The sequence below is a fragment of the Fusarium fujikuroi genome, chromosome FFUJ_chr08 (genome assembly GCF_900079805.1).
Source record: "Fusarium fujikuroi IMI 58289 draft genome, chromosome FFUJ_chr08".
Lineage (NCBI taxonomy): Eukaryota > Fungi > Ascomycota > Sordariomycetes > Hypocreales > Nectriaceae > Fusarium > Fusarium fujikuroi.
In genome coordinates, this window is record NC_036629.1 from 2,692,905 (window position 1) to 2,711,914 (window position 19,010).

Consider the following 19,010-nt stretch of genomic DNA (forward strand, 5'->3'; position numbering starts at 1 on the left):
CTCTACTTTTGACTTAATGTCTCATCAAACACCTGCTGGATATGCTCCAAAACCCTGAGAGGCCATCCTTCTCTCTCCAGAGGCCCCAGCACTTTGCCATCCGTAACTGTGCTCCCGTCACTCAAGAGACGATAAAAACCACTACACGGCCCATGGCAAGCTGCTTGATCAGTGACGTCTACAACTGCAGAACAAATCATTTCTCTGCTTGGATATCTCCCACTCAAAGCATAGCCAGCCTGCCGTCGTCCACATTCTTCCTCAGACATAGCTACTAATCGGTAAACAGGCAAAACAATCTTCCCAGCTAGCACACCAACAGCCCCAGCGCTCTGCAGCAAATCAGACAGAAAGGTAGTCGCCACCCAGCCAGGATGGACATGCATCCAAGAAACCTTTGGGGAATGAGACGCGAAATGGATGAAAGCAAGACTGTGCAGTGTAGTGACCTGATTTACCGCCCTCGGCGCTGTATAGTTACCTTTCTTGCGCAATCCAATATCCCCGTCATTGATGAAGAGTGGACCCTCATGACCTCCGGCTAAGACGGAGAGAACCCGTGGGTGGGATGCTTGCATGAGTATGGGGAGTAAGCGTTCGATAAGACGCATGCGGATGTAAAAGGATAGAGCAAAACAAATATCAAGTTTCTCCTCTGTATCTGTGGAGTAAGTCAGCAGGCATAAACTCCACAGAGCGGGTGTCTCACAGTGCGGTCCCCCGAACGCCAAATATCCTGGACTCATAAACAACAAATCCACATGTTTCTCCAATTTCATAATCCTCTCACAAGCACTATCGATAGCTTTGATAAGCGAAACCTCAGCTTCGACGAATTGGATCGTGGCATTGGGGTTATGTTCGTTCAGCAGTGCGAGTTCACCCGCAAAACTCGCTTTCGACCGACCAATAACGTAGATTCTCGGATTAGGCAAAGTCCGGATAAGAACCTTGAGAGTAGCGAGACCAATACCCCTCGTTGCGCCTACAAAAACTGCCACGAAGGATTGGGAAGCGGGGTGTGATGACGACATTCTATGCTGACGGGTGCTTATCGTCTGATACGGACAGCTATTCTAACCAGCTTCTGAACTGAAATTCCTCCGCCTTTTTACAGGCAAAAGGGAATGAGAAGCGAGACCGGAGTGCATGGCGAGATACTCGGGGTATCGTTTTCCAGGACGCGGTCTGCAATGGGTACTATACCCGATGCGATGAAGGATTCTCCGGCAGATGCATGCCTGCACGACCGGCCCGGGCGGCACGGAGAATTAGAGTCTGTTTAGCACGGGTGAGTACCGTTAGTGTGACATCCACGGTGCCTACTATCCTGCTGGCCGATGCTCATGTCGAAGGCATCGAGGGGTAGTGCTATAGCTTAGAAATTGGTCTTGTAGACTGAACGAATTGGCCCTGCTACACCATTGTTTCTGTATCACTTGGAAGTTCAAGCTCACTGAGATGGCGAACCCCAAAAACCTTAGCATGAATCAGCTCAACATAGACTGGCAGCGTGTCGCCTCCACCTGGCAGACAGCTTCCCCAGCCTCACGAGTGATCGTCACCCTCAGTACACTCTCACTCACAGCCCTTCTCATCTCAATCATCTACGAACTCTACTTCTCCCCGCTCTCCAAATTCCCCGGCCCAAAACTCTGCGCCATCTCGCGCATTCCTCATCTCATAGCAACAGCCAGCGGACGCCAACTCCCCTGGCTCATCAATCTGCACAACAAATACGGAGGCGTTGTTCGCATTGCCCCAGACGCTCTCACTTTCACTGATGAGCGCGCCTGGGCTGACATCTGCGGTGCATCAAAAGCCGCTAAAGATGGAATGGCGAAAGATCCTCGTCTTGCGGCTTTGGTGGGCGGTGATTTGGTGAACCCAGATCCTGCGAAGCCGAGATCGCAGCAGACTCATAGCATTATGAGGAAAGCGATGGTTCCGGCGCTGAAGCGTGAGAATGTTAAGAAGCTTGAAGGTATGATCAATGGGCACATTGAGGAGTATCTCTCAGCTTTGCAGAAAGCCAGTGAGAAGAAAGAAGCTGTTGATATGCGCGACATGAATAGTTTTCTCATCTGCGATCTCATTGCTGACCTCTTCCTCGGTGAATCTCTATATCTATTCACTGATGAGGAGTTCATTCCTTGGGTACACTCTTTCGATCGCTTCGCACGAGGCGTCACAGTCCTCGCTGTTCTTAACCGTTTTCCCTTCCTACACAAATTTCTTCTCTTTGCTGTTCATCGCTGGGGAAGTGGTGAGCGCGACTCTTTCATGGCGCCCATCTTTGCACGTTTTGATCGTCGTGTTGCTCTGACTTCAGCTCGACATGACATGCTGCAAATGGTCCTTGATGGAGACTCCGAAGGTACTGGGCGTCAGGGAACTATGCCCCTTGACCTTCTACGAGAATTTGCACCATTTCTGATGCTAGGTGGATGTGAGGCTATGCCTACAGTTCTCACTGGTTTCGTCTACTTTGTCTTTCGCAAGAAGAGCACGGATGTGAAGAAAAAGCTTCTAGAGGAGGTTCGCGGAGCCTTTTCTAGTGATTCAGATATCACCATGGATAAGATCAACCAGTCTCAGAAAGACCTGCCATACTTGGAAGCATGTCTTCAAGAGTCTATTCGATGCTACTCCCCCGCTGCAACCGGCACTGACCGTGTAGTACCTGCATCTGGTGCTCAAATCGCAGGCCGCTTTGTGCCCGGTAACACAGTGGTTATGATGTTACATCAAGTGACCTACTCAGTCAAACAAAATTTCTCGAGAGCCGCTGAGTATGTCCCTGAGAGATGGCTTCCTGAAGGAAAGGGTCGGCCTCAGGATTGTATCGATGATGTGAGAGGCAGTGTTCACCCGTTCTCGGTTGGCCCGCAGTCTTGCTTCGGACAGGAGTGAGTTTCACAATCACATGAACTTCCCCGAGATTTATGCTAACACTCTACAGACTGAGCTTTTATGTTTTGCGGCTGGCGTTGTGTAAGCTTTTGTATCGCTTTGATATTGAGCTCACGCCTGAGTCTGAGAATTGGGTTGATGGGCAGCTCACTTTTGGTACAAGGTCAAAACCTCCGTTGATGGCATATGTCAAGAAAGCATCAACGTAGCCAGATTCAAATGTCTGTATAAATTACACCCCTGCTTTCTGTGGATAGTTTATGTAATGAGCGGTGACTTTAAAACCTCTGGCTCGTGGAGCTGTCCCTTCTGGTAGATGCAAAGCGAAGGCGTGACGAATGCACGATTAAATAGAACCTGAAGGTATTTTAAGTAGCCGAAACCGATTTATCTTATATAGGAAAGAATGCAAGGTCGCTTTCTGTCGTTAGAGAAAGCCTGAACTGATTCATCACGCTTCCGGAGTCTTTCTTTTATGAAAGTAATGCCTATATTGCAATGTACAGACTAGCCAACCTACTCACTACGATCCTTCACAACCCTGACCATAACACCCTTCGAGTTCAACGGCGGCATACCCACAAAGAAATCATGAGCAATCTCCACATCCCTCCTCGTCGTGCCAACCAGCTCAAGATCGAACCTCGAGAAGATAGTCGCAACAGTGAGATACAGCTCAGCGTATGCAAGATTCATACCAATGCACTGACGGCTTCCTCTACAGAAAGGTACGAAGTGGCGGCTCAGACTAGCCTTGCCGTGGGTCCAGCGCTCTGGGTCAAATTTGAAAGGATCTGGGTAGTGTTCCTCGTTTGTGTCAATAAGATATGAGGATGAGCTCATGCGAGTCTAGAGGAGTCAGCATCATGGTAGTAAGTGGAGAGATAGAGACTTACTCCTCGAGGAAGTTTGTATCCGGCATAAACAAGATCTTCCGTTGGTGCATAACGGGGTAGCCGTCCAGGAACACCGAACGAGAGTCTGATACCTTCCTGGATGACTCCCGTCTTCAGTTCGTTAGTGATTATCAATAGATGCATAGGATCAACTAACCAGATATGGAAGAGGCTCAAGCTTTGCAACAGTGACCGGTGAATCTGCATCGCCCATCACTGTTTGAAGTTCCTTCCTCATTGTAGCTAACATATCCGGATTCTCGGTAAGATGAAAACTCAGCGTCGTCATCGCCGCAGCTGTCGTTTCAGTACCAGCACCCAGAAAGATAGCTGCCTCAGACTTGAATCTCTCAAGAGTCTTATCGGCTAGGGGGAGTTGCTTGCTATCTCTCATCTCATGAAAGACAGTTCTAATCCCATCCTTCTTCTCTTTTGCTAGGACATCTGAGATTTGACCAGAGATCTTCTTGTCATAATCAGCCAGAGGCTGGAGCTTTGGGTCAAGCTTGGCAAGGTAGCTAATAGGAATTCTTTGGATGATATCAAAAAGCCATGGAAACATGCGTCCAATTGGATGAGCTTGAGGCATCTCATGGAAGAAGTCTAATAGCTCTTTGCCGAACTGATCTTGCTTCATGTTATCCATGCTCTCGCCAAAGCAATACTGTGCAATGACATCCATGGTGAGACCACTGTAGAGTGCTTTGATATTCAAAACCTCTCCGCTCTGTAAAAGTGAGCTCATTCTACCAGCTAGTTGGTGAACAGTTTGTAGGATCTGTGGCTCAAGAGCACGAATAGACTGCTTCGAGAAAGACCCCGATAATGCAGCCCGCCGAACGCGATGTGTTTCAGCAGCGTAACTATCGAACATGCTCTCATCGTGGGTAGACATGAAGCGAATTTTGTTACGAGGATGATGCGGCCCACTGGCATAGATTTCATCGTAGAAGCTATCATCGTTGATATGAACCTCGTAAGGGTTGATTCTCACGATTGGACCATACTCACGATGAAGGTCTTGTATCTTCCAGAGGAATCTGCCTCGTTTGACAACATCATAGTAAAACTCATAGAAGAACGTGAGAGCTGCCAATTTGGGTCCTGGTATTTTTGCCAAGGGTGATAGATACAGGCGGTAGATGATGGTGTAGGCGATGCGCAGTGCAATGAGAGAAGCTGCCACTGTCAGCAGCGTTCCGGTGTTCAATTGCAAACTTTCCATGGTTTTCTTGGTGCTGAGGCGTGAACTGACTCAATGCAGAGATGAGACAGTATGACAACTACCCATCTTACCAGGCATGACAGCATATACGAAAGCTATCTCACCAACCCACCATCACAAAACTAGTTCTGATGTAAAGGTGCCGTTTTCCCGCCCATCCTTCGGCATGTGGATTCTCACCATCAGATCGGAGGAAACACTCCGGTTGACGTGAGCGGCAAAAGACAATTTCGTATCCGGCATAGTCGAACTTGGTGCGTAAGCCGTCAGCCCATTTCCCCTCCATTTTCCGTTGCCGTGCTTGAATCCTTCGGCACTCCACGGAAACCCCTGGTTCACCTTATTCTTTAGGCTAGTGAGCCGTAGATCCGGCTTTAGTATAATCAGCGCGGCAAATACTCGTATGCAGTGTCGGCCGCCGTATCAGACAACGATACGGGCCGTTCCGTGCACTACGCGCACTAGTTTTGGAGGCGTTTTACAGATTAGAAGTGAACAGTTAAAAGAAGGTGTTGATTGATGCATTTTAGAGTAGCAATATTGGCAATTGAACTCCACAAGCAAAACAACAAGGTTATCTTTGCACAAATCAAGAATGGCTACTGAAGCAGTGAACCAACCTCCCCAGACGGGTACCGACTCCAGCGTTGCCAATGGCACTGGTATGGATGCCCTGATGGAGGATGCGAAGAAGCGTGGCTTGCAGGAAGAGATTTCTCGTCTGACTGATAACCATTTGGTCTACACTGATGCTGCTGGCGGCAAGCTCTCGTATGCACCAGTTGATTGGAAGAAGCCAGGTCTGAGAATTCTTGATTCTGCTACTGCAGACGGTATGTATGCCTCCTAAAACATAGAGCACGGGTGATGATAACAGTGAATCAGGTATCTGGCTGCAGGATCTTCGCAAGCAAGCTGGTCATGTTGCTGATGAGCAAACCTACATTGGCACTGATCTAGTCGAGGACTTGTTCCCCAAGCCTCGACCCCACGGAATTGAGTTCAAGAAACAGTCCATCACAGAGCCATGGCCCGCTGAGTGGAAAGAGTCCTTCGACCTCGTCCACCAGCGCCAAGTCCTCGGCTTCTGCGGCAACTTCTCCCTCGAGCAAGCTGTCGCTAACCTCTGCGCCCTCGCCAAACCCGGCGGCTGGGTCGAGCTCGTAGAACTTGACTGCGACCAGAGTCTCCTCGAGGAGGGAACCGCAGCGCACGAGTTCTTCCGTCTTCTCGAGCAGATATGGAAGATCAAGAAGATGGGCGGCAACTTTGGCCCCAACCTCAAAGAGTGGATGGAGAATGCAGGGCTGGAGGATGTCCAAGTTGATGTCTTGCAGTGCAAGGTTGGCGCAAAGGCTAAACCTGAGCTGAAGCAGGCTAGTATCAACGGCGCAGCGGGTGCGGGGCCGATGATTGTGGCTATGGCGCGCAGTAAGTTTTCTTCGGACCTTTTTTATCCTTGATTAGTGCTGACCTTTGATGATATCTCTTCCCGAGCTTGAGGGGTTTACTACTGAGCAGCTTGATACTCTTGATACCAGAGTTCGCAAGGAGCTTGCTGAGAAGGGGGCTGAGTTTCAGAGCTTTGCTGTCAGGGGTCGTGTTCCTGCCGGAGGATTGAAGCCTAAGAAGTAGATTCTAGAACTTTCATATGATAGTACTTTGGTTGGAAGGATCAAGACAGTTACTACAAGATTCTAGCCAAGAGAGTATTTGAAATCATCGCCATCCAACCACTTTCTTGCTGCCTTGAACTGTCCTCAAATCATGCAGAATTATGACTTTGCGGTTGGGATCATAATGATTAGTAAACATTGATGTCTTTACAAGTGTTCAACCGAATGATAGTAGCCAATCAGGACTTAATCGACCCGAATGCATGCCCATTTGATAATTATCATTGAGCTGCTATTGCCTTTTTGCCTATCAAACTGTAACGCTTACAGCCTTGTGGGGTTCGAAGGATCTGCGTGATAAAGTACGAGGACCCGCCTCGGATCACGCCCTGTAATCACCATTGGTCAAGATGCGAGTGAGATGATTATTGGCTTCTCTACAAGGTAACTCGTAAGAGCAGTCGCTGTAACGCTCATATTGGTAGGATTTGTTCTGCATGTCAGAGGAGCTTTCGTTGTGGATAATGCTGAGAGGTCCCCCACTCGTCATCCCCCATTGCAACATCGCCAAAGTTTAAATGTCACCTACCTGCCGTATCGAGATCGACATTCCATTTACCCCAAGATTCTTAGGTCACCCTGATGGGGAAACGATGGGGAAACGTGCACGAATGTCACTGCGCTTGGACGTCAGTAGTCTGTAGATAAGCAAGAATTTGTGGTATAACACTCGCCAGGACAGCTGGCCAGCTCTGAAAGATACTACTCACCATTATAATAGTCTTAGACACGAATGATATGACATAATTCTATTTATCACATTGGACTCAGTAGTACGAGTCCCAGAGGATTAAGAACCATGGTCTTTGCATCTCTTGGAGCTTCCCCAAGCCGGAATCCCGTATTGACCTGCGCAACTGGGCTTAAGCGCCCAGAATACCAAGCTTTTTAGCCTTACTCACAAGCCGTCCTGCCACACGCACTCAGACGCTCCCAACCCTCGCTAATGCATTTGTGGGGAGCTGACCACTCGGGACCGATGGCATTATGTGCCAGTGATCCTTCGCCCCACTGCCGACGGCAACTCTTTTAAAGTCCGTAGGACTGGGCGAATAAGACGCTGCAGTGAGATACTGATAGGGTCGTCGAAATTGGCCCTGCCTGAGATTATGAGGAAACATGATCTGATTAGACTTCCGCGGAATCTGCATCTAGGCGGAAAACTATATCCGGAGGATCTTACACGCAGCAACAACCTTGACATATTCGTCATCACTTTTTCCTTCACAAGACTGTAAAGAAATTGAAACTCAAGGTCCACCAATTGAATGATTTCGCATTGACCTTGAGATGCCGGGTGCTAGGGGGGAGGTGTAACCCCAAGGGGCTAGGATTGCATCCTTTGATCGACGCGTATCAAAACGTGTCGAACATGGCTTACTGCAGTGGAAGTCGAACGTTATTTGCATTATTTACAGAGAGAAATAGGCATTCTTGCTGACTACGGTTCATAGCTGCCGAGAAGAGATAATTCCAAGGTAATTACTGTACTTGCATGACAACATTGACGCCCTGGGCGTATCGTTTCCATAGTTCGTGACACCATCCTATTGCCGTGGACATAAGCTCCTATACATATGAACCGTCATCAATAGCTCCCTTTCAAAGATAGAGGTGCCTCCTGTCATCCAGACAACACCCACTTACGGTTAAACCAAGCTAAACTATCCATAACCAAAACCCATTAGCTCCCCTCTCCCAATGAATCCAGGCCCAGCATACAAACGGCGCCGTCCCGCCGTAGCATGCACCGAATGCCGCAGACGAAAGATTCGCTGCGACCGTCACTCTCCCTGCGGACCCTGTAGCAAATCAATGCCGAGCCTGCGATGCGTGTACAACAACCAGCCAACAGGTCGTATTCCCGAGAGCTATCTGGATCCCGGGATGCAACAGCAGCACGACTCGTTGGCTCTGAGCGGTCACGCGCATAGAGTACCTTTTGAGCAGTCGATCTTTGGACAGCAGCCTTTTGATGAGGTGCAGGATATGGACTTTTCTAACGTGGATGTTGCGCCCATGACTGATGTGTCGCTGGGTTCATTGATATGGACTTTTTTGGGATGAGTGATGTTTCGCACTCGAAGTCAGCTTCTATTGATTCGACAAACTCGCTTCTTCAAGGTTTATCCAGATCGCCTTCTTGGACAACTTCCAGCCTTCCCTCAACAATGGCCAGCAGTATTACAAATTCACTACAAAACTTGCCTCTCGCGCAAACCAAGAGTTCAGGAAGGTCTTCAGCAGCCCAAACTCGAGAACGAGAGTATTCTGGCACCGAGGACCACGAGAGGCATTGGTATGAGCCATTTTCAATATGTGAAAAGCTGAAATTCCTTGTGGACAACCTTTCTGGAGACGACTTCCATCTTTCCTCTGAGCAAGAAACCCTTGGACCACCTTTTGAGACTTACAAGAAACTCCTTCGCGATATTCGAAGAAATCAAGAAGTAAGAATCACCAGCGAGAACTTGGTGTCAATTCAAAGTGGTGCTCGTGGTATGCTCCCAGCGAGAAGAACGTGCGACTCACTCGTTGATGCATATATCAAGACCTTTGAGTCTGTACTGCGCATCATCCACGTGCCGTCTTTCTTGAGAGATTATGAACACTTTTGGGAAGATTCTACTTCAACAGTCTCTAGCTCTGACGAAACATTCGCCTGCAAGCTACTTCTAGTGGCAGCACTTGGGTCCATCACCTTCACTCCACCAGAGTCGCAGCAAGGTCAGGCCACCTCATGCCGAGAACAATCAAATAACTGGATCTCCTACGTCAAAGACTGGCTCGCCCGCAAGAGCATGAAGGGCATGAGAGGAGATCTTAGTTTGGCAGAGATCGCCTGTCTTCTAGCTCTTACACGTCACACGCACCACCAGGATTCGGCCCCCATGGGCGTAGCATGGCTCTCCGAAGGACACGGTCTAACTCACATGGCCGTTCAGATGGGTTTGCATCGGGAACCTAGGGTCCGGTCGCCGAACATGTCCCCGAAGGAAGCCGAGATTCGGAGACGCCTTTGGGCTACGATGTTGGAGTTGTCATTACAGGTTTCTGTCGATCAAGGCCTTCCAGCTCCTATTGCACCGGAGAGCTATGATTGTGAGATGCCGAGTAGTATGGCAGATGAGGACCTGGTGCTTGGAGTTGAGTCACAGGGGCCAAATCAATCATCTGTCCTGACGCTTCTGGCAAAGACACAAAGACTGCGTCTGAGAATACTACAACTTGTTAACGCACCCGGGTCATCAAATACATATCAGGAATGTCACAATCTTGCATCTGAACTCAACACGGAATGTTCCGCCAGCGATCTCAAGCTAGGTTCACCGCTCAGCGACTTTCAGACTGGCTTTTTGACTAGTTTCACCAAACCCTTTGTGTTGGCGCTGCATGAAGCCTTTGCCGAGGAAGCATATTCGAAACCGGAATACTACTATTCACGAAGAATGCGTATGGAAATCTCAGCCCAACTGCTATCGTCGACAACAAGTCAAGGCCCATACCCAGCACTACTTACGAATGGGTCAGGACAGTTTTCTATCATGTATAGACAGGCCACAATGTCCCTATGCCTAGATCTAATCCGAGATTTTGAGGAAGATTCATTTCCCAATTTGGACAGTGCTTCTAGAGCACAACTTCGAGGTATCCTGTCCAACGCAATTACAACATTCAAAAGACGTGTCGAAACGTCACGGGGCTCAGAGTCAACAGAGGAGTTTATTTTATTCTCATGTGCATTCTCCTACGTTGAGAGTCTACATAGAAGGGAGGACAAGGATAAGATGAGTGTGAAGATGAACGAAACAGCAAAGACTGTACTGAAAGTTTGCTCCGATGTAATGGAAAGGCAGAGGCGGAGGGAGTCACTCGCAGAGTCAGATATTTGGATGGGCTGAAAATTCTTCGACACTTCGGAATAGTTACTGCATGCTTGGCTTCATTATCATATCACAATGAGTTTACTATTTGAACGTGAATGGAGCCTTCCTTGGTTGTCTGCGTCCATACCACTCTTTCGAGTTGCTTTACTCCAGTATGAGATCCAAGGCAGCATACCTTTTCACTGGCTGCTTCAAGCAACACCAAGCTCTCTCGTATGATGATAACTTTCGGATAGAAGCTTTTAACCCGAGAATGCGAGATTACATGGTGGAAGCGGCGTGGTATACGCACGGGAAATCCTACGGGGAATCCTTCGGGGAATCTATCCCGCGCCGTCTCACCCTTGCTTTACAGTGCGATAACGTGCTAAAAAGTACGAAGGAAACACTGTCTGGTGTTTTACCCCGTAATATCTCGACGGTCGAGATCTAGTTGCTTGTCGAGAGGAGCCTTGCGGCGATGCATGTCCTATACTAATATTCTACAGTTTATCATAGCCATCCAAAACGCCACCAGATTTGATACCGTGATTATCCCAAACTCTTTTTTCCAAAGCAAGCCAAGGTGAGATAGACGTCAGGGTACTATACACGAAACAATGGCGCTTCATCAATTATTGCTCCAGCAGCTCTCGACTCGCAATATCCCAATTCTTGCAGTTGGGGCATTTTTTCTCCTACTCATCTTCCGGAAGCTTTTCACAAGTAGCCCAAATTCTGAAGCAAAAGGCTGGAAGCCAATCCCTCGCTACTGGCAATGGGATCGAATATGGGGTCTTGATCTGGTAGCGAGTCAGATCCATGCCTTGCGATCAAACCAATTCTTGGCATGGCTGGCTAAGCTTCATGCTAGCATGCCTCACACAAAGACCTTCAGTATCAACATGTTTGGTGTCAAGTGGATCTACACCTACGATCCTGAAGTCCTAAAGGCTGTCTATGCAACTCATTTCAAGGAATTTGGTGTTACGCCAATTGGAAATCTTCGGAGAGGACTGACCCCCTTCGCTGATAAAGGTGCACTACTGATGGTGAGGACTGGAAGCACAGTCGCTTCTTGATCCAGCCCTTCTTTGATCGTCAGGTTTATACGAGCACAGACAGAGTGGCTCGACACACGGACCAGTTCATCAAACTACTACCTGAGAATGGCGAAACTGTTGATTTGCAACCTCTGCTTCAGCGCTGGGTAAGTTGAAATCACCAATTGAGCAATTTGAACCATACTAATCATTTCATACAGTTCTTGGACATCGCTACAGAGTTCATTTTTGGCGAGTCAACGGAAGCTTTAGTATACCCTGAGCGCGCCAAGATTGCAAACACCATGCTTGACGTGCTTGACGGTGGTCGCCTCCGCGCTCAGCTCAACAGACTCATGTTTCTGCGTGATTGGACTCCCTGGCTGAAGTCAGTCGAAGAGATCCACGCCTTTGTCACTCCTCCCATTCAAGAGACCATCAAGGAGAAGCACGAGCGTGAAAAGAAAATTAAAGAGGGCGCAACTAACTTGGAACCCGAGCGAACCGATCTATTGTGGACTATGGTACAGAATCTGGAAGACGTTGAGGAGCTTAGATCACAGATCTGCTTAATTCTCGTCGCCAACATTGACACTACCTCTGTGTTCATTAGCAACTGTGTCTGGTGGCTTGCTCGCTATCCTGATGTTTGGGACAAGATTCGCCAGGAAGTCCACGAACTGGGCGACATTCCTATGAACTTTTCGGTTTTACGAAACATGAAGTATCTGAACTGCGTCATGAATGAGAGTGAGTGATATCTTCTCCTTAGTTTCTCCACACCTTCTAAGCTAATGGCAAAGCTCATCGCATGATACCCAACAACGTCTCTCAACTTCGCGGTGCCTTTGAAGATGTCGTGATACCGGTGGGCGGCGGTCCAGACGGCAAATCACCTACTCTCATTCGCAAGGGCGATCTTGTTCTCATCAACAAGACCGTCATGTACCGTGATCCTGAGGCCTGGGGTGAGGACTCCAACGAGTTCAAGCCCGAAAGGTTTGACGGATATCGAGGCTCTTGGGGCTTCCTACCTTTTGGTGGCGGGCCCAGACGATGTCCAGCACAGATGATGGTTCAGACTGAGGCGGCATATATCCTTGCTCACCTTGCCAAGACTTTCAAACGCATCGAGCCTCGGGACCCAGAACCTTACGTGCCAGTTATGAGAATTGGGCCATCGAACAAGACTGGTGTCAAGGTGGCTTTATACAGATGATCTAGGTTTCTTAGTATAGCTTTCTTGTTTCCGATGCTAGAAGGCATTTGATCGCTGTTCTACGGCGTCTAGCTCCCTTCAGGGTGCTTAGTGGAGTATCTGTGTATACAGCACTGCATCGCATAATGTCAACCCACGCCTGAGAATGTCACAGATACTTAATCTTAGAGTTGAAATAGCAGCAATATTTTCTTTCTTATTCCTAGATTTCTCTTGTCGTATATCAAGCCGTTGCCTTTCATTTGTTCCATGTTTCATGTCTTTCTATAGATCACCATAAATGTTGTCGGCGAAATCTTTATTAAAGTCCAAAAGAACTTTTCTAGAGGATCACTTTCAGAACCTCTAATAGAGATAGAAAGCTAAAATGGAATAGTTGAAATTAGATATGTGGTGTCTGATTGGACACGGAGAATAACGGGATATTACGTGTTACGCCGAACCCTACCTTGACATCCGTACACGAGCCGCATTTTGGAGTGGATCTATCCGTACGATCAACTCCGGACCGTTTGCCCCCACCGTAGAGTGGGCCAATTATAGATTCTATCTGTAGTTTTTGAACTTACTCGATAGTTCTCTTGCTTTCATCCAGTTCTTCATCTAAAAACCTCCACCTTCACAGCGAATAGAATACCAGTCTGAAGACTAGCACTATGGAACTCGCTATTGCACAACCAATCACGCTGAAATGCGGGCTCACTTTACCAAATCGACTCACCAAAGCCGCCATGGCCGAAAGATTGGCTGACAAGGAGGGCCTTCCAGGTGGCAAACAATGTCTCGCAACCTACAATGAATGGGCGAAAGGTGGTTGGGGATTGATCATCAGTGGTGCGGGCCCCTCTAACTATCACAACTCATCACATTCTTAACCGATCGATAGGTAATGTTCACATCGATCCTGCTCATCCTGGTGCACCAGGGGACTTCACAGTGAACCGGGATCTCCCCAGGGAAAAGACTCTTACAGCTTGGAAATCTTGGGCCAGTGCCTGTTCATTCAATGGAACCAAAGCCATCGTTCAGATAAATCATCCAGGTCGACAAGCACCATTTGTCAAGAGCTTAGCTCCAAGTCCAATTCCTTTAGATCTCGGCAAGGGTCTATTTCCGTGGCTTGTCAGATCCTTGGTATATGGAACGCCAAAGGAGATGGCCCAAGCTGATATAGACGATGTGGTGACGAGGTTTGCAGAAGCAGCGCAGTTATCAGTGGAAGCAGGATTTGCTGGTGTAGAGATCCATGCTGCACATGGGTACTTGTTGGCGCAGTTCTTGTCTCCTCTGTCTAATGAACGAACAGATTCTTACGGCGGTTCTCCGTTGGCAAGAGCCAAGATCGTTATTGACGTCGTTAAAGCTGTCAGGAAGGCTGTACCAGCGCAGACATGTGTTGGGATCAAGGTCAACTCAACTGACCATACAGATCTAGGCGACTTTATCATACAACTGAAAGCCATAGTCGATGCTGGAGTCGACTTTGTCGAGGTTAGTGGAGGGTCCATCGAGGACCCTATGTTCAGCAGTGGCCTGCACACAACAGTGAAGGCAAGCACCAAGGCACGAGAAGCCTTCTTCATCGACTTTGCAAATGCAATCAGATCTGAGCTCCCGGATGTTCCCATCATGCTGACTGGTGGCTTTCGGACACGTCAGGGCATGGAGGCTGCTGTGAAGGGAGGCAGTTGTGATTTGGTCGGTTTGGCTCGACCCTCTGTCATAGACCCAGCTCTTCCAAAGAAGGTCTTGGACACCAGCTTACCTGAGCATGGGGCTCTGGCGTATGCCAAGAGGATTGAGGCGTGGAGTTGGGCTAAGTATACTGGCATCAAGGCTGTTGGGATGGGAGCTGAAACGGTATGTTTTTTTTTCCTTTTCCAAGAACGATGAACTGATCACCAAATAGCTCTGGTATACCAACCAGATTGGGCGGTTAGGGACGACAAACAATTGAGTTGGAGTATCAAGGTTTTACATCATATATAGAGTTACAAGTATAGTCATTAACCTCGGCACCTCAATCACTCTGATAATAATGTTCAGAATGCGACTTGACTTTCGTGAACGATATTTAATGTCTGTTCACCTCCCATATGCATCTAAGCAATACTTTCCGTTGACTTGACGCGAAAAAACCTACTAGCCATAAAACTATCCCGCCACAATACGTATATCACAACAAAGAAGCCGATCTGCATCGATCCTACAAATGCGACCAACATGGGGGACAACAACACTATCATTATTATCGGAGCCGGCTGCATTGGCCTCTGCACTGCATACCAGTTGTCCAAGTCATTTGATAATCAGGAGCGCAAGCCCCGTATTATCGTTGTTGAGGCCGGCGACAGACCATTCGCTGCTGCTTCGTCAACTTGCACAGGCTGCTTTCACTATCACTTCCCTGGCCCGCCGAGCAAGGCACTTACACCCCTTGGAAAATATTCTTTCGATCTATGAGCACAAGAGGCCCAGAATGCCGACTTCAGACTTGCTACGGGGTACCGTGAAAATTCCTCCTACGGCATCCAGCAAGGCGACGGCAGGGGCCTTGAAAGGCTCCCCAACTGGATCGAGACAGAGACATCTTGGGTTGTTGACAATGAGGTTCTGGGGATCAATACAGCTACTGTGTACGTACTCCAACTGTAGTGTGTTGGGATTTAGGTACTAATGCTGTTTAAAAGCAATCCGCTTGGTTTAGGCAGATGGCTGACACAGCAGTGCCTCGCGACAGGCGTCAAAATCATGTTAAACTCGGAGATTCTCGGGGTCGAACTATCCACCTTGAACGAGCTGCAAGCCATCAGTTTGAGGATCAATGGCCAGCAGAAGACAACTATTGCATGCAAGCAGTTGGTCTTAGCTTGTGGGCCATGGACTCCAGCGGTATATGAAAAGTTGTTTCCCTCCGCGCCTGTCCACCTCCAATGGACTACAAATGCCGGTGACTGGATTATGTTCAAGAATCCCTGTCTGACAATACCTGAGAGTACGGCCTTCGTTTCGTTTGAGTCACTCATTAGAGAAAAGTTTGAATTCGCTGGTCTCTACTGCCAAAAACCCTCTCTCCACGGTCTGGCCATAAAGTGGATCACTGTCGTCGTCTCCCAGCTGTATTCTTTCCAGTTTCACTGCTTTCTACGTGGCCCTTCCGCGGCCGACAAGAAGAGACTTTTCTACCACTAAAGAACCTTCAGGACTCTCTCGAACAACGATTGCTTTCTTAAGGTCCTGAGGAACCCACCACCGGAGGTCTCGTCGGAGCTGCGGTGTATCTAAGCCGAGTAGGTGGACGCTTGGTCTGTCTGTAGTGATATCGGTGTTCTGGGCGTTACTCTCGTCTCTGAGAGCGTTCTTCATCGATAATATCCAGAGTGACCGAATTGCCTCGGTATCGTCGCGACTGACATGCCAGTTTCCTTTGACCAGGCTCATGGGCACGCTGATGATTTGAGGGTCTGAGTTGTTACATGTGGCTTGAAACTGCCAACTGAAATGCTCCAGCTCGCTTTTAAGGAACAGCGTATTCATGGCCACTTCTATGGCCCTAAAGAGAGAGTTCGCCTCAGCGAAAACCGGACTTCGCCAACCAGTGACCTTTCCAAAGTAGGACCGCAGTATCATGACTATTTGGGGCTTCAAATAAGTCGCCCTCGAGTGACCTTCATCGTTCCTCGCTGCCACACTGCCACCATGGTGCTCATCTTCCATGTCGATACCATGACTTGGTTGGACATCGTCACTATAATTGCCGGCATCTCCATCTGCTCGACCACTGCTAGCTTCCTCTGCACCATCGTTTATGCCCTCTTCTGTATCACTAATGGCTTCGCCATCATCCTCGTTGTCCCCTTCGCTGTTATCCTTGCTGTTATCCTTGCTGTTATCCATGCTGTTATCCTTGCTGTTACCCTTGCTGTTATCCTTGCTGTCGTTCTTACTGTCATTCTTACTGTCATTCTTATTGTCATTATCGCTGTTATCATCGCTTTCTTCTCCGTCCTTTTCTTTCATATTATCTCTATCATCCTGGCTTCTGCTTTGATTTCGATCATCGCCTGAATCAGCACTACCTGCAGCGTCCTTTCTTCTATCTTCTAAGGACTCAAGATTGAAGCCTTCATTACCTAAAACGACCCAGTTTATCCAAACTGGGCTCTCGACTTCAGGTATCTCCAAACTGCTGCCATCTATGCCAGCAATTGTAGAGGCTAGCCACTCCAGCTCAAAATCTTGAGACAAAGATTGTGCTCTCGGGGGAACGGCCAGTCCGCGACGGAGAGCTGCTCGAGCAGCTGTCATAAAAACGACTGCTCCGAGCTGAACAATAGACACGGACCAGTGCATGTCTCGCAATCCGACAAACTGTACAACATATCCGGAAATGCTGAGGAATGCCCCAAGTGTTGTTTTAGAGAACTGCACTGAATATGCCGTGAATAGAGGCGTCCTGCTGTCCGAATTGGGCCTCAGAAATTTCTTGATACGAAATGGCAGATAGCAAACGACTGGAACAATTCTGTCGACAAACGAAACCTCTGTGGCTTTTGAGCCTACCATAGAGGTATCAACCCGGCGTGATGTGACAACCTCTTTTCTGGGTTCATCGGAGAAGATTCCAAAAGACTTGAAGACTTGATCTCCAACAGTTGCTTGGCGTTGAAGCCAGATTGCGTAAGCATCATAATCAGCCTGTGGCTTTCTGGAAATCTCCACAGTTCTTTTCTCGACAACATCAGCACAAAGAAGCAATCCAGTTACCAAGATAATTGTGCCACTATCAGTGCAAGGGAAGGCGTAGTTTGACACAGGTATGTTTTCCTCCTTGGGAAACCTCAGGGTGTGATAGTATGTTGCGAATCCAGCGTAGATTAGGACTCCAAGCTGAAGAAAGGTGCCGATGACGGCAGCAGTTCGTCCCTCAGCCCGCTTTTGCGAATGTACATTGAGCGATACATTAGGCGCTGAGTTTGACTCTTTATAGACGATAATGACTTTTTTAAGTTCAATCTCGTGCGAGTCTGCCATGCCAACACTGTTAGTGGCCCTCGATCAATTTTGTGTTTGGCGCAGTGGTACTTACTTGGCCCAGAACTGCACATACTCATACCCTTTTCTGAGTCTTCAATTATATTACCTTGATTCTGTTAGCTTCATTGTTGAGTATGCTCACTGGGACTTACTAGGGGTCAAGAAGCCAGCTTCCTCAGCCCCTTTGATATTCTTACACTCAAAGTTAAAAGGCCTAGTAGCATCTTTCGGAGATTTGGGTATCAGAAGAATGAACTCTCGCACCGGAGGTGACCCAAGACTCCGAACAATCTCAGAACCATTCCATAACTCACAGACATCCGAAGAAGTGGAAGACATAAGCTCAACCTCAGCAGCTGCTAAGTTTTCTCTAGCTCTCCCTATAATCGCCTTTAGCCACGATGGCCCTCCCACTCTGATAGCGCTGACAACAATGGTAAGGATACCAAGGGGTGCCATCGCAAGAGTGAAACTATCAGCCCAGCCTGTGGCCTGACTCATATACTGCATGGTGACCCTCTCTCCAAAAAGGGCGATAAGTCTTAAATGACAATTAGTATAATAAATCTACCCTAGGGTGTTGACCTACGGTGCCAGGTCTGTGAATAGGTTATTGGCAAAATCGTCACCGAATTCTGCGGCCAAACATGCTTTTTTGGTTCGTAGGTTTTTCTTTCTGCAATGCAGGGTTGTAGTGCTGGGGGAAAAGTATGTTTGTGAGAGAGAAAGAGAAAGATGGTGCAGCGAAATCACGACCGAAAAGATCAGGCTCTGAAACTCGTATTTGTAATGATTTTGTTTGTTCTATGGCCAATAATGAGACGTCCATAAACGCTGCGGCCTCTTCGTGTAACCACCACCATATTGAGGCCCTCCACCAACATGCATCGCCAAGCCAACAGTAGTAATAAAGGTCTAATAAAAATGTTAATACAATATCTAAATAAAAAACCAAGCAGAGAAAGCCTATCTATAATTAAGCTATTAATTAAGAGTTAAAGTATATAATATCTTAATAAGATATATTAAGTAATCATATCAATAGATACTAATTAACTTTATATTTCTAATAGTAATATATATATATTACTTAAATAAAAATAAATCTTTAAATTAAAATTAAAATAATATATTC

The 19,010-nt window shown here is 47.8% G+C and overlaps 9 protein-coding genes; 6 read left to right on the forward strand and 3 right to left on the reverse strand.

Annotated features, from left to right (window-relative positions):
• Positions 1 to 2: 2 nt before the first annotated feature.
• Positions 3 to 1,034, reverse strand: FFUJ_12710 (uncharacterized protein; the record flags this gene model as incomplete). XM_023582348.1 has 2 exons in its annotated part: positions 3 to 661; positions 710 to 1,034. 2 exons carry the CDS (start codon positions 1,032 to 1,034, stop codon positions 3 to 5), a joined length of 984 nt encoding a protein of 327 aa, XP_023434895.1.
• A 427-nt stretch (positions 1,035 to 1,461) lies between these two features.
• Positions 1,462 to 3,122, forward strand: FFUJ_12711 (cytochrome P450 monooxygenase-like protein; the record flags this gene model as incomplete). XM_023582349.1 has 2 exons in its annotated part: positions 1,462 to 2,909; positions 2,963 to 3,122. The coding sequence occupies 2 exons, from the start codon at positions 1,462 to 1,464 to the stop codon at positions 3,120 to 3,122; spliced, it is 1,608 nt and encodes a 535-aa protein (XP_023434896.1).
• A 307-nt stretch (positions 3,123 to 3,429) lies between these two features.
• FFUJ_12712 (trichodiene oxygenase) lies at positions 3,430 to 5,034 on the reverse strand (the record flags this gene model as incomplete). XM_023582351.1 has 3 exons in its annotated part: positions 3,430 to 3,762; positions 3,810 to 3,920; positions 3,967 to 5,034. The coding sequence occupies 3 exons, from the start codon at positions 5,032 to 5,034 to the stop codon at positions 3,430 to 3,432; spliced, it is 1,512 nt and encodes a 503-aa protein (XP_023434897.1).
• Positions 5,035 to 5,629: 595 nt separating this feature from the next.
• FFUJ_12713 (uncharacterized protein) lies at positions 5,630 to 6,669 on the forward strand (the record flags this gene model as incomplete). XM_023582352.1 has 3 exons in its annotated part: positions 5,630 to 5,867; positions 5,920 to 6,465; positions 6,578 to 6,669. 3 exons carry the CDS (start codon positions 5,630 to 5,632, stop codon positions 6,667 to 6,669), a joined length of 876 nt encoding a protein of 291 aa, XP_023434898.1.
• A 1,742-nt stretch (positions 6,670 to 8,411) lies between these two features.
• On the forward strand, positions 8,412 to 8,777 carry FFUJ_12714 (uncharacterized protein; the record flags this gene model as incomplete). The annotated part of the gene is made up of 1 exon (XM_023582353.1): positions 8,412 to 8,777. The coding sequence occupies one exon, from the start codon at positions 8,412 to 8,414 to the stop codon at positions 8,775 to 8,777; it is 366 nt and encodes a 121-aa protein (XP_023434899.1).
• Positions 8,778 to 8,881: 104 nt separating this feature from the next.
• Positions 8,882 to 10,612, forward strand: FFUJ_12715 (uncharacterized protein; the record flags this gene model as incomplete). Its single annotated transcript, XM_023582354.1, has 1 exon — positions 8,882 to 10,612. The coding sequence occupies one exon, from the start codon at positions 8,882 to 8,884 to the stop codon at positions 10,610 to 10,612; it is 1,731 nt and encodes a 576-aa protein (XP_023434900.1).
• An 869-nt stretch (positions 10,613 to 11,481) lies between these two features.
• FFUJ_12716 (related to n-alkane-inducible cytochrome P450) lies at positions 11,482 to 12,838 on the forward strand (the record flags this gene model as incomplete). XM_023582355.1 has 4 exons in its annotated part: positions 11,482 to 11,628; positions 11,724 to 11,786; positions 11,841 to 12,369; positions 12,411 to 12,838. The coding sequence occupies 4 exons, from the start codon at positions 11,482 to 11,484 to the stop codon at positions 12,836 to 12,838; spliced, it is 1,167 nt and encodes a 388-aa protein (XP_023434901.1).
• Positions 12,839 to 13,569: 731 nt separating this feature from the next.
• FFUJ_12717 (related to NADH oxidase) lies at positions 13,570 to 14,795 on the forward strand (the record flags this gene model as incomplete). XM_023582356.1 has 3 exons in its annotated part: positions 13,570 to 13,672; positions 13,725 to 14,698; positions 14,748 to 14,795. The coding sequence occupies 3 exons, from the start codon at positions 13,570 to 13,572 to the stop codon at positions 14,793 to 14,795; spliced, it is 1,125 nt and encodes a 374-aa protein (XP_023434902.1).
• Positions 14,796 to 15,982: 1,187 nt separating this feature from the next.
• On the reverse strand, positions 15,983 to 18,385 carry FFUJ_12718 (uncharacterized protein; the record flags this gene model as incomplete). XM_023582357.1 has 3 exons in its annotated part: positions 15,983 to 17,865; positions 17,928 to 17,981; positions 18,028 to 18,385. The coding sequence occupies 3 exons, from the start codon at positions 18,383 to 18,385 to the stop codon at positions 15,983 to 15,985; spliced, it is 2,295 nt and encodes a 764-aa protein (XP_023434903.1).
• Positions 18,386 to 19,010: the final 625 nt, after the last annotated feature.